Source organism: Cyprinodon variegatus, unplaced genomic scaffold (genome assembly GCF_000732505.1).
Source record: "Cyprinodon variegatus isolate N-32 unplaced genomic scaffold, C_variegatus-1.0 Scaffold91, whole genome shotgun sequence".
In the NCBI taxonomy this organism is placed as follows: domain Eukaryota; kingdom Metazoa; phylum Chordata; class Actinopteri; order Cyprinodontiformes; family Cyprinodontidae; genus Cyprinodon; species Cyprinodon variegatus.
Window position 1 is genome coordinate 725,907 of NW_015150544.1, and position 14,266 is coordinate 740,172.

At 36.8% G+C, this 14,266-nt stretch overlaps 1 protein-coding gene across 3 annotated transcripts in view; it reads right to left on the bottom strand.

The window, feature by feature from the left end:
* Positions 1-1,806: 1,806 nt before the first annotated feature.
* Positions 1,807-14,266, bottom strand: part of LOC107084081 (CUGBP Elav-like family member 3) — a 47,189-nt gene continuing 34,729 nt past the window's right edge. For all 3 annotated transcript variants that reach the window (XM_015373749.1, XM_015373750.1, XM_015373748.1), the window contains exons 7-14: positions 13,433-13,576; positions 10,732-10,876; positions 8,215-8,364; positions 7,954-8,013; positions 7,740-7,844; positions 5,876-6,019; positions 5,652-5,784; positions 1,807-2,657 (exon numbers count right to left, since the gene is read on the bottom strand). In XM_015373749.1, the coding sequence (XP_015229235.1) occupies positions 5,657-5,784; positions 5,876-6,019; positions 7,740-7,844; positions 7,954-8,013; positions 8,215-8,364; positions 10,732-10,876; positions 13,433-13,576 (876 nt within the window). In that variant the 3' untranslated portion in view covers positions 1,807-2,657; positions 5,652-5,656. The remainder of the gene's footprint in view (positions 2,658-5,651; positions 5,785-5,875; positions 6,020-7,739; positions 7,845-7,953; positions 8,014-8,214; positions 8,365-10,731; positions 10,877-13,432; positions 13,577-14,266) is intronic.

The following is a 14,266-nucleotide window of genomic DNA, read 5'->3' on the forward strand; positions in this document are numbered from 1 at the left end:
TGCCTTAGAAACTGCTATTCATAACTACATAGGAGTGGGTTTGCATTTGTAAAGACAGACATCTTTTCATTACGGCAGCACAGAGCTGCCAAACTAGTGCCTGCATAGATTGCCATTACGCTTGAATGGGACTGCCGCAAGTTAGCCCTGAAATAAATCCTACACTGACTAATAAAGTACTATTTATACAATTATTTATGTAAACCAGACTTACACTGGCCAAGAGCTGCAACCTCCGGGATATTATGAAGCTAATTGGTTTTAGACGGCTGTTGTTGTTTTTTTCTGAGTGGACTCGCATCTTTTTCCTTTGGTCCATTTTTGTTTTGATCAGAGTGCACAAAACAGGGACAAATCAACTGGACAACAGGGGTAAGCTGAGACTGCGTTCCTGAGCTCAGGCAGAAGCAGCGGGGAATCAGTGTGAGAACAGCAGCGCAGAGATTTTCTCCTCTCTGAATGTTCACTGCAGTCTGCACTCCACTAGAGGTCGCTGACATTGTCCATCCATCCATCCATCCATTTTCTGTCATGGTTATCCTTTGTGAGGGTCGCGAGGGGTGCTGGTACCTGTTTCCAGCTGTCTACGGGCAAGAGGCGGGGTACACCCTGGATGGGTCACCAGTTCATCGCAGCTTAACACAGAGATAAACAGGACAAACAACCATTCACACACACACTCACACCTAGGGAGAATTTAGAGTCTGCTTTTGGACTGTGGGAGGAAGCTGGAGTACCCGGAGAGAGCCCATGCATGCCCAGGGAGAACATGAAAACTGGGAATCTTCTTTGCACTTAAATATATTGAATTCTGATTTGTCTCCAAAAGCACCACCTCTAACCCCAGAGTTCCACCAAACCCGCAGTGGATCCTCTACTGTGAGAGTAACTTGTTTAGTTTAGCCATGTTGAATGTCTGTACCTGTGACATAGACATTTACCAGCACTGACTGCTTTAACCAACAGGGAAATCCAACTGCACTAGCCGCTCTTCAGCCACTTTGGCAGCACAAGATAAAATAAGTGCCGCTAAAAACCCTAGTGCATCCCTATGGGGGAAGCATCCTAAAGGCAGATAATGAATTTTATTGGAATGTACCATCTTATATGACAATTAACAAAAGTAGGGGGTAAAATATGCAAAACAGCCCTATAATTTCCTCACTGTAGTACCTTGAGTTCTAAATTTGTTACTTCAATTATTTGACACGTACTTTGTCATTTTTATACATTGATTTAGATTACTAATGATAACGGCTATAAAATGAATATGCAACTACAGCTTTTTTCTGCTGTTTTTCACGGCCTCAGGAGTTGTAGCTTTTACTTTGTGGCACAAATAACCCGTCATACCTGAGCATGTCAAAGAAGGCCAAGGCATGTTTAGACTCATGAGAAAAAAACCCTGGAGGTGTGTGGCAGACTCAGCACATACCTAAACTGTGGTTACAGACACCTCACACATTTTTGTTTTCTCCTTGTCTAGCTGAATACTTCAATCAGTAATAGCAGTAATTCCTTTTATCTCAAAATCCTGAACATCTTCCTTCTTCTGTAAAGGAGTCTCCATAATGATGTATTGAAAATGTGTATGTTTAGTTTTCAATTCAGGGTACATATTACCACCCGCAATTACCCTTTTGGTCCTACAGGGGGCACCAGAGCTCTCCAAAGAAAAATATTTTATTTATCCGAACTCTTAAAAAACCCTGTTGTTAATTAATGTTTTGGGATCGAAACAAATACATTTCAACAGCATTATTTTCTAAATTGTACTTTATTTTTTTCTTTTAAAGACATATGTTTTTCAAACAGCAATTGTAGAGAATAAATAAAGAAAAGTGTTATTGTTTTTTGTTTTTTTTTTGTTTCTCCCATAGGTACATTTATGCAATTAAAAACTCTATAATAATTGTGTTCATCGTTGTTTTCCCCCTCATAAATAAAAAAAGAAATAAACTTTCACATTAGCCCCGCAATCAAATTGATTACCAAATAAATTAAACGTAAAAAATCAAGATAGAAAAATTCCCAGCCCTTCCTTCCGTTTTCGCTTTGTTTTTCAAACGTAGTGGCAGCAGAGCGTGTTACTTAGCTAAGATTTATGTCCTCCATTTTTAAACCAAGGTATATACAGCAAGAGGAAATCCATTTCTTTTCCATTTTAATCACTCCGTGTTTTTACTTTACTTATAATTAATAAAACTAACTCTACATAACAATATTACCAATGGTAATCATACAGAATAGTATTTTCTTCTGCCATCCACTGTGTAGACTGGCCTTTTCTTGGCGCCATAGACCACAAATCACACTATACATTAGAACCCTGTTCAGTAGAATAACATCATTGATATGCTTTTTTTTTTTTCTTAACATTTATATCTTGTTGCTGACAATAGAGTATGTACATAATATAAATGAATCCAGCAGTGGAATGATAGGAACTCTGGAGCACTTCGGATACTGTGTGGATGCTGAGTCTTTCGATGAATTATCTTGTTGGCTTTACAGCGTTTAATGTTGTTTCCGTAAGCGCCTATACGGGATACTGCTTGTAGTGAAGTGTTGCTCCTGTGCTATAGGGTTGGTCAAAACAACCAGACAAGGCTGGGACGTCCCCCAAGTGGTTTTCTTGATTGACTTCTTACGTTTTCCTGGAATAAAAAAGAAGAATTAAGTTTTTTTTTCTTTTTTAATATACATCACACATATTAAGAATATCAATACATTTTTATTATTATTATAAAGGATCTTGCAATACACACTGGACAGTCACTCTGTTCAACTTTACTCACTTCTTATTCATCTCTCATCTCTTAAGCAACACATCCTATTTTATAACATGCAGGGTAGGAATTCTGGTAGTAATCGTTTCTTTGCTTTTTAGAAAAAATTGCCCTTTGTAAATCATTATAGAATAATTATACTGTACTGTTGTCTACTGTTTAAGATGAGCATCTGTAATCATACCAACTGGGGTTCATGAAGAAAATTTCTGCAATGTCTTAGAAACAAGATATATTTGGGTTAAAACAGTAAAAGTTACCAGTTTTTAAAACAAAGCAGACTATATTTCAAAGCTTTTAAGGGAAAATGAACCTTACTCTTTCAGTTTATGCATGTAACGGAAGCAAAACTGTTAAAAATGTATCTGATGTATATGTATATAATTTTGTATCGAAAAGGTGATTTTATACGAGTTCATGGAATAAATGGAAATTAATATAAACTTCTTTTCTGAAGAGCTGCTAAAAAAAATTATATTTGCTGTCTCAAAATTCAGAGGTTGACAATCTCACATATCCCTTAGGCTGGGAGGTAAATGCTCGATCTCTGGAGTTTGGGCTCAAGAGGTTTGGTGGGACTCACACTGAGGCTGATGAATTTTTAAAGCAGTGATGAGGTTATGTTACTCTGCTGGTAGTTTCTATGTGAACTTTCTCTAAAATGAAATCAAATTTAAATACCAAAAAAAATAATATTTAGGGTAAAATAAGTATCTCAACTAAATTAAAAAAAAAAACTTTAGATAATAGAAAAATGAATAAAATCAAATGTCTGTTATTTATTTGTTCAGACGTGGACAGAGTTCCTACAAATCCATCCTGTCTGTTAATTAAACAATATATAAGGCAATGAGACAATGAGACAATGAAAAACTATTAGGAGGATACTTGGATGGTAGGGACCACACAAACAGTGACGGAACGAATTAATGGAGGGTAAGAGAATCAAAAGAAAGAATGTATAGACACAAATAAAGAAGGTACTAAGGAAAGGTAATATGAAGAAGTTAAGAACGAAAAAAAAAGGAAAGAAGGAAGGAGGCAGGAGAGAAGAAAGGGGAAATACAGTAACATAAAGAACCAAGGACACAAGAAAGAAGGAGGGAACAAAGGACTGACACAGACACAAGAAAGGAAAACTGTAAAATAGGAAAAACAGGAAAGATGGATGAAAAAGATATAGGGGGTCAAGGATGGAAGGACAGCACTGAGAAAAAACAAGAAAGGAAAGATGTAGGGAAAGGAAGGAATGAAGGACACAAGGGAAAAAGAAAGGAAAGAAGGAATGAGGGGGAAGTAAGGCGGGGATACAAAGATGGTAAGACATAAACAAGGACACACAGAGGTAAAAGAAAAGGTTTTCACTTCTTAAAAATATTAATATTTGGTTATAATCCTATTTTCATATGTTAAACTCCATACTGTTAAAGACTCTTAAAGACATAAAAAATCTTTTGCAATTTCAAAATGCTTAAATTCGTGTCACCATACAGAGTCTCACACCGACCTCATTCCTATTTTTAGTTTGGCTGAATTAGGTTTTCTTATTTTGTTTTTGCAGTTCCAGAATTCCTACAGAGGAATGCAGCTCCTCGTCCAGAAGCACGTCACAGAAACTAAACAGCTTCACCTGAAACCCTCTAAAGAGAGCTTAACATCTCACAACCCATCCACGCTCTCATACAAGCAGCAGGATTTATTTCACATCGGTCAAAAACGAAGAACAAGAGCATGTTTAGTTTTGATTTCACACACAGAGACACTACGCCTCGAACCACTTTATGGGGTCACATTTAGGACACGTTTAAAACCTTACAGAAACCCAACACAACTCAGACACAAAGTCACTTGGAAAAAAGTTACATCAAAACCAAAACCAGCACTCACCGACAACTACCACACCAAACAGAAAGGAGGTGTAAGAATGATAATCATGACGGACAAAAATAAAACCAGCAAAAAAAATGTTTGGAGAATAAAATCTAAAAGCTCCATATTTGTTGCCTAATGTTTTTCTTTTAGTGTTTCGTCCTTTTTTTATATATATATATAAACAGCATGTCATGATAATCAGTTACTTACAGATGCTGAGGTAAAGTTACATTCATTAATTATTGTTTGGAAGGATATAAAATCAGGACAATAATTATTTTAAAAGGAAAATCACAACGCACCAAACACAGTTCACGGTCGCCACTGTAACCCGCCATGCAGCTGAGCATGGTGAATCAAGGCAACAGCCCAAAAAATAATAATTAAACAAAACTGCTAACGGCAACCATCACAGGCAATATCGCCACAGCAATCCACACAGGCCATTAAACTTACGACGCTTTGAGAAGGAAGGGGGGGCAGGGTTTGGCGACGAACGTCTCCACGATATACGTTTGGCGGGACAGTCTTGAGAGTGGTTTGATGTTTTTTTTTGTTTTTTTTGTTCTCTTTTTACTACTTTTTTGCAGTAAAAATTGCAAGTGGCACAAAAACAATAAAAAAAATAATTAAAAGAAAAAATTATTGATGGACAGTTGTTATCATTCAACCCTATGACAGAACACTGGTTAGACAGAACATAGAAACAAAGAAGAAATCTCACTTTTTCTGCAATCTGATCAAATAAAACCATCCTCTCACATCAAAGACACCTCCTAGATGTTGTAGAGTATTTCAGATTGCTGCTTTGAGGTGCTGCCCGCCCCATAAAGGCTAATCAACTGAGTTGTCAGTGCCTTTCTTCAGCGTTTGAAGAATGAGCTGTGAATTACATCCACTTTGTATCCTTAATTTTCCCCCACACACATTTCCATCCATCAATCAGCCACTTCCAATCTTTCCAAATGCATTGATTTTGAAGTCACTCACCTCCTTCAGTAAGGTCTGTTGGCATCCTTAGGTCTCTTCAGCTGCACCTTCAGCCTCTTCATGCCGATCTGGAAGCCGTTCATGGCTTGTATGGCAGTCTGAGCGCTGGATGGGTTGTCAAAGCTGACAAAACCTGAGGTGAAACGCGGATGCTTAAAATGTCAGAGAAGGTCCACATTATTTATTAAAACCCCTTATCTCCAACTGCGTTCTTTGTGACTTACCAAAGCATTTACTCTGGTTGGTGGCTCGGTCGACAAAGACCTTTGCAGAAATGACATTTCCGAAGGGCAGGAACATCTGAAGGATCTCAGAGTCGGTGAACTCTTGCGGCAGGTGGTATATGAAGATGTTACACCCCTCTGGACCTGTAGGCAAAGAAAGCAGGGATAAAATATAAGAAGACATTGATATTTCATATCTGATGGCTCTAATATATATAATTTTTTTTTTTACCAGATTATAATGAGTATGTTTGGCTCCACTCATTGGATCAAATCTGCTTACTTGTCCATGTTAAAGAAAAGCATTCCCATAGTATGATGCTGCCACTTCCTCTTTTTTTCTTTTTTTTTTAAGGTGAGGATGTTTGTCACATACGATGGAGTATTAGGGCCAGGCTAGAGATTTTTTAGTTTTTTAATTTAAGAATGAAGTTATAATATTATGAGAATAAAATCATTAAATAATAAAAATAAAGTAACATTATTATGAAGTTGTATTTTATGAAAACTCTTACAAGAAGCACTTTCTTCGCTTAAGTGAAGAATGATGCATCATGTGAAGTTATACTTATACCATTATTTTCATAATGTTATGACTTTATTCTCGTATTTAAAAAAATATGTAGCTTGGCCTTATAATCCGTCATAATCACTAACAGCACTTGGCAAAAGCCAGAAAAGATACATTTTGGATCTACTTCATAGCTTGCAACAAAGTATAAACTTCTTCTATTTTTTGGCTGAGAATTTACCAACTCCAACTCTTTTAAAACCAGATATTTAGAATGCATAATTATCACCTCTCCATATATTCTTCCATCTGGGCTATGGGTTTCTTCAGCTCCTCCAGAATTAACAACTTCTTGAGTTGGACTTCTGCCTTGTTAGGTTTCCAGACCTCCCTTCGCTTAATGTTTGAATCTTTTAGATTATTGTTTTACCACCTAACTTTCTCCCTGGCGTGTCTCCCTGGCGTGTCTGCTGTGTCTTCGTGATGCTGTTTGTTCATTAATGTTCCATAATAATCCTCTGATACCTTCAAAAAACAGCTCTTTAAATTCCACACATGTGGACAGGCGATGTGCTAGACAGGTTTTCTTAGCGCTATTGGGTTGGCTAACTGTAAATGCACACCTCACATTTCAGTTGTCACTTTTCTGCTGCTCCACAATAGTTATTATAATTAGACAAACGTTTTTTCCTATTAACATATCTATTAATATTGAGCATGTCAAGAAGGTGACTATAAGTGTGAAACAAATGTTTATATTTCTAACTACTTTCTAGTGCAGTTTATTTTGTTAACTGGTTCATATAGAGATGTTTTTTAGGTGTCAAATGCTTTTAACATTTGAATTTTTACAGGTAATGGAAAGCCAGTCAACTCTTCATATATAAAACTTGAATGAATGAAGTGGTTCAATATAAATGCTCTTCACTTGACAGTTTTTACATTTTAATTTTTTTGGGAAAACAAAAGCTGTGTTAAAACCATTAGGTTTAATGCATCATACTGCAGGGACCAACTTATCACACTGCTGTACATTGCACTGTAGTTATTAAATCTATATAACACCCAGATATGTTGAAATTCTATGCTTTAAATAAATAAATAAATAAATAAATAAATAAATAAATAAGTTGTTCCAACAAACTTGCAACATTTAAATTTACTCCAACGCTATAGCTGGACCTGATGCTAATATCAAAGGGGAAAATAAAGGTGCAAAAAGATAAGTAAAATAAAATCTCTCTTATCAAAAACATGGTTTAAAAACCTGTTTCAATTGTGATTAAGTGGGAGCCAAAAGTTAGAAAAATAAACACTGCAATGTTTGTTCAAGATATTTCTGTTTGAGTTTACCTTCTCTTTGCTGTAGCTGTTGAGGCTGCTGTGGCTGCTGAGCCACCAGGGTGGGCTGGTGGGGGAACGGCTGTCCAACCAGACTGTAGGCAGCAGGGTAAGTGGCTGATAGTGGAAGCACAGGCAGAAACGACACAATGAAGCAGTTTTATCTCTGTACATAAATGGTATCTTATGACTCAGGTATTAGCATCGATCTGACTGCAGGGCTAACCTGTATAGTGCTGCATGCCTGTGTAAGCTTGCTGCAACGGATCCAGGACTGGACTCTGAGCTGTGACACATTAGACATACAGTCAAAAACTGCTCAATGCATAACAATATGAGTCACAAATGCTACTCAAGGCAAATTAACATGCTCCAAATCACATTTAGGGCTTAAGATTTATTCAGTTTAATCTCAATTAGAACCTCATGTGCTGCTTTTATACATGTTGATAAACAGTATAACCTGCCAAAAAAGTGATGTCTATACCTTGATAGGTATGAACCCCATTAGTGTACAGGGTTTCTGTGGCTGATTGGCCATTAGGTGGAGCTGCCACAGAGGGGTAGCTGTTCACTGCGATGGGCGGAGGCAGAGCAGGAACAGGCGTAGCTGCAATAGAGGGAGGAGTGCTGGTACCTGTGGACAAGTTAAAAGACAGGCAGAAGCTTTTTGTGTTTATCCTTATTGAGTGGGATTTAATGTGCACAGTCTGATTTATGGGGATTGTTTTGCTTTATTGTGCACTACAGTTCTCAAGCTGTAAATATATAAAAAAAAACACTACTTATGTTTGTGAGATTTTTTTATCTGTTTGCAAACATTAGAAATAGAACACCATGGATAGGAGAAAGAAAATAGATAGTGGCAAAGCACAGCATTTCAGTCCAATGAAAGGTTTGGTCTCTGACCGTGCCGTTTGAGTTTATTGATCTTTTGGTCATCTTGCAAATGGACGGCTTAGAGACTGACCTCTAATCTGACCCTAGAAAACTACAGTACCTAGAGGAGTCAATTCTTAAGCATTTCAGACTGGGTCATTTTCTATTAAAGGAACACTGTATGATAAATGTTTATTTCTATGAAACTCATGGAAGCATGCGTTTGGCAACCATTGTGAAAACGTCACACCCCTTTAGTATTTTTCTGGTAAAATTAATGCTAGAGCTTAATTAATGTACATAGAGACCAGGGGGCATTACATTTCCCTTGCATCAGGAGTCCAGTTCAGGGAGAATAACACAACTCCAAATTGCACCTACAGGTTGGATACTAGGAGGCCGACAGAAATCAAGATTTTACAGGCATCATTACAAATAAAAAAAGTAATGTCACGCAGTAAAAGAGTAGTACTTACACAGTATTTAGTAGGGGGTGTCAGGGTACTGGTATTTCCCCTAAATATTTGGTACAGGCCTTTGAGTACATATACAGGGAAAGAGTTTAAAACATTTTTCTAAGTTCCATATTGAGTTTGCAGAGACCATGGGAAAAGGAAAGTTGGATTTAACCAAAGCTCTATACGCAACTTTAATTTTGATGAATAAACTGAAACAGTTTTCCATACAACGTAAAGATCACTATCACAGAGAAAAACAGGCTTAAGTCCAAGCTGACTTATGGACCCACACTCAGTTAAAGAGAGCAGTTTTTACAAAAACAACAGTGTACTGTCTTTGTATAAAATAAACTTAAAAGCAATTTAAACATTTCTACTAGAAAATGTCAGGACAGGCTGATCCAAAAATTCCCAATAAAAACCTCTGACCATTTCCAGTGGCTTCACTGTATAATTCTCCAAACCTGCCTACCCTTTATCAACTGACAAAACCAAAATAAATCTTCAATCAGTAATATATCTAATTCTCATCTAATTATCTTTATAATAAAGCATTGCATCATAGATTATTACTCAGAACACCACTCTCACCAATGTGCAGCATTTTATAGAGAAAACTCCCTTAATCTGGCTAATAAGCTGATGATACACTCTCATGGTATTTATCTTACACACTGGGGCTGAATCTGATTTTGAAGACACAGAAACCTCTTGTATATGTGGGGAAACATGCTTCTTTGTATTATCGATACAGTTCTTATAACTTAGGTAAAAATGCTGCAAAAAAAAAAAAAAAAGATTAAGTCTAAGGGCTCCAAAGTATCATGATCTCTTTATCATCAAAATCATGGAATTCAACTGTTAGAATCCAGCCATGGAAACCCTGGAGACCATAAGACAGTCTTGCTTTGATGTAAAATGGACACAACGAAAATAGAGTCTGAGATGAAACTCTAAGGCGTTTTCAGAGTTAACGTCTTGGGATGAATGCTAGAATACTGAACTCCGTGATGTCTGGACACCCCTGACTTGATTGTATTTATCAGCAAGAACTATGGCTATAGAAAACTGTTATTTTGGTAATACTTGTAGTGAAAATTGTGCCTGTTTTCTGAAAGGGAAAAAAGCTTTTCTCTGTTCTCACAGTCCGACTGTTAGTACAACAATTTTCCACTCATAACATTTCACATCCATAATAAATACACAAATTATACGGCAGATTTTTTTTATCTGTCTGACAGCAAACATTTACAAGATCCAGATCAGCACACTGCCAAAACCGCAGCTCCTTTAAGGCAATTCTGACTTCCTGGTGATGACTTAATCGGTATATTTAATCATCCTCCTCTACTGCTTTACCATCTTTATTCTTTTAGAGCTTAGGATACCATTTTTATTCTGTCTTCTGCATTTTCTTTTAGTTCTGGTTAAAAATAATGATGCAATGTGTTGTTGTTTATCTGATAGTAATTTGAAAAAAAATCATTAGACATCTAATTAAAGTACTTTAGCAGTCAAGTATAACATTACAAAATAATGCAACAATCAAACAAAAAAAGACAACAGAACCAATTTGCTGTCCTACTCTGCTTGTGCATCTGTCCTCATATTTCAAGCAGAAATCTAATTAAGGCCAGCCAGGGCCAGACATCTCTGGCCCTCATTACCTGAGGACGGGGTGATGGATGCAATCGGTGTGGCGATGATGCTGCTGGGGTTAAGCGCGGCGAGCTGCTGCATCTGAACAGCCGCCACCGTGGCAACAGGAGAGAGGTAGGCCGACTGAGCCACCAAGGCCTGCTGCTGCATCAGCTGGAGAGAAGACAGAAACACCAGTTTGAGATAAAGACAAAATAAATGAAGCAGGAGACAATATGTTTGCGTCTGCTTTATGTGTGTGTTATTTAAAACCCGTAAAGACATTTCCCCCCCCCCTAAGCAGGCAGTTGAAGACTTTGCACCCAATCAGGAGTGAGCATGTTGAAGGTGACACCTAAACACCAAAAAATGTGGCACAACTCTCTGTAGTAACCTGCTCCAGTTTTTCAAACCAGTGTTTGAATCTAGCGATTTTCATAATCAATCATCAAGGCCACTGGAGATGAAGGTGGGTGGGGTCCACACTGGGTTGGATGGTCTCTAGACTATAAGCGTGTAAAATTACACACACTACAGTGTAAATAAACCAGTTTTAAAAACCAGAGGTTCCGCTGATAGATAAAAGCTCTCTAGATTCTGAAGGAAGCTTCCTGCAGCCTGCTGCATAGAAAACATCTCCACATTGTGACATTGAATCAGGTTTTACCTCAAATTTCCTTTATGTTTGATAAAAATTTGATTTTTAGTTAATTTTCTGTCCAATCCTAAATATTCAGTTTTATATTCATGGAAAGGTTCTGTCTCCAGTAATGCTTATATAATTTCTAAGTACATATAATTTTCAATTAGACTAAATTTAATCTCCCTTTTTTGTATTTATAGTTTTCAATGAAGTGTAGCTATTTTTTAATAGTGTTACATACATAAATATCTCAGAAATGTATACAAGTCTACAAAGTCCTACAAAATTAGGAATTAATATAATCTAATTATATATTTTACAAGGTTGTTTTACGGGGTTTCTTTAAAACTAAACAGTGTAACATCAGTCTTGAATAATCTCCTCACGATACAAATTAAACAGCTTTAAATGAGGCATATCTTAAACTATTTGCACTCAATTACTGGATATAATCTCGCACAAATTTAAAAAGCAATTCGCAGTTTTTCCAAGTAAGACCGTCTAGTTAGTTGAAATTGTGTCAATCAAATGGAGCATATCTTATTTAATGAGCTTTGCCTTCCAGAGAGTCGGCTTTATCTCTTTCTGAAACAGATAAGGCCAGTTTCCACTTCAAGAACCTTTACCAAGACTTAGGGTAGTTTTCTGGGGCCATTTTACCCCCCCAACCCTCTTTAAATGATATGAACTGTAGTAAAAACAGATAACTGGTTAGAAATTTATTATTAAAAAAAAGGGCAGGAAATTAAAGCTTTGAGGAGGAAGAGTGAAAAGCCCTTCAGATGGTTGATTTTACCATCATCAAAGTTTATTTGAACCATAGTATACTTTAGGTCAGAGCTCTTCTTTTCATTGCCAGTGGATTTAATTTTCAAAAAAAGCTTCTCTTAAGCTTAAATGACAAAACATCTCAAAGCTTGGAGGGATTTTAAATCTATATTAGAGTATGATAACTTTGGAGAACTCCTACTGCCTCAATACTGATTAGAGCTCGGTCACACGTGGCGGTAAAATGTGGAGGTTTGCATCGTTTCATATATTCAAAAATTGGGACTAATTGCAAAGAGTTTGAAGGTACCTTTCATATGTTAAAGAGCAAAACCACTGTAGAACAATAAATTACTTTTTTTTCATCTCTCTCCCACATAATCAGTATAAGTCGTTAAAAAATGTACGGTACTACAATTTCAGGATTACACACATTTAGTCATTTCTTTACTAATGTTTTAGTCTGTAAATGCTCTGAAACTGAATAATAACTTTACCTTTTCGTTCAAAAACAAAAAAATTGATATTGTAACACATTTTCAGATTGCTGCAAAACTGGTTTAGATTTTTAAACTTATGTTTTACACTGTAACTGCTGTAACACTGAAGCTGTATGAACTACTGAGTGCAAATGTCAGACATTAGGTATTCCTGCTTTGCAGCAGGAAGTTAACAGATCGACTAATATGGATTAGCTTCGACAGATGGAGTGTATCTCTTGGTTTTAGTTTTTAAGACAGAACCAGCAAGTTTGACACAGGCAGAAATGAGTAGGAATGACCCGTCCAGCCAGTAATATAATTGACTTAGACTGCACTTCACATTAAACAGAAACACAAACAATAAACAGGCCAGGGACGATTGATACTTTAGGATAAATAAGTCATGTAGAATAAATGGAAACAGGGCTGTACTGTGTTCAATAGACTATTCACTTATGCATTTTACTTTTGTTTTACTTAAAACAAACATTAGTGAGGGCAAACCTTTCTATCTGATCCATTGGTAAATGTTAATTTACAATGTAAATGCTCCTAACAAACAATTAGTATGCACTCAGAAGGCTTAAGTTACACAGGATGTTTCCCATTAGTCTGTCTGTTGGATTACAAGCATGTTCGCAAATGAAGGATCTCCTCCTGGTTCATTTCCAGACAATCAAATAAGGACTTGTCCAGCAGTTAAAGACAAAAAAAGATAACAAAAGAATAAACTTAAAGGAAGTAGGCAAGCAGCAGTGAAGCTAAACTGAAACTTACATTTAAATTTGTCTCATGAGAGTGTTTCTAATGGTTTTGTGTGCAATGTGTCTTGCTCACGGCCTGTGTGTAGGCGTTGTAAGCCCCGAGGTGCAGGGTCATTGGACTGATGACGCCCAGCTGGGAGGCCACCTGCTGCATCCGCCTGAGTCCCCTTTCCTTCTCCGAATCGGCAAACTTGACCACCAGGCTGGACGAAGCGCCCTGTGCGGGGGGTGTTGTAGAAAAACACAGAGCTTTATTCCCGTAGGACTAAAACAAGGGTGTTTTTAAATCAAGGACACAAGGCAGGTTATAGAGCGTTCCAGTTTGGGCTTGTAGAATAAATGCACACATCTGCAGAGTCAATCAATATTACCGGCGTGTACTTATCTAGCTGATATGCACCTTCGTTTTCTTTTTAAATAAGTGCAATCAATACAGAATGCAGATGAAGACACAGGAAATCCGGCAAATGACAGAGTTCAATAATTAAAATGTATGCTTTACGATATGCTGATGATACTCCCCCCTCTAAATCAGCAGCATCGACATCAGCTTGGGAAAAAATCTATGACAATAGAACCATCACACATTATGTCAGCAGTTGATTGCTGTTCACAGACTTTCACTGACATAAACCTTTTTGTGTAATTATGAGATTTTTTATCCTTTTAGAAAATATCTTTAGCTAAAAAATTTTTTTTCTTTTTAAGCGTCTTTTGAACAAACTAACTGCTCAAATCCAGTATCTGTTCTTTTGTACAATAAATGAGAGCTTTTTACTGAGTTCAAGCCTCAGAATCTCACACTGGGCCACACCTACTATAGGACTGTTATTATTGTAACTTTCAAAGCAAAGCTTCAAAAGAAAAATCAAACAAAATACAATTAAATAATATAATCACACAACTT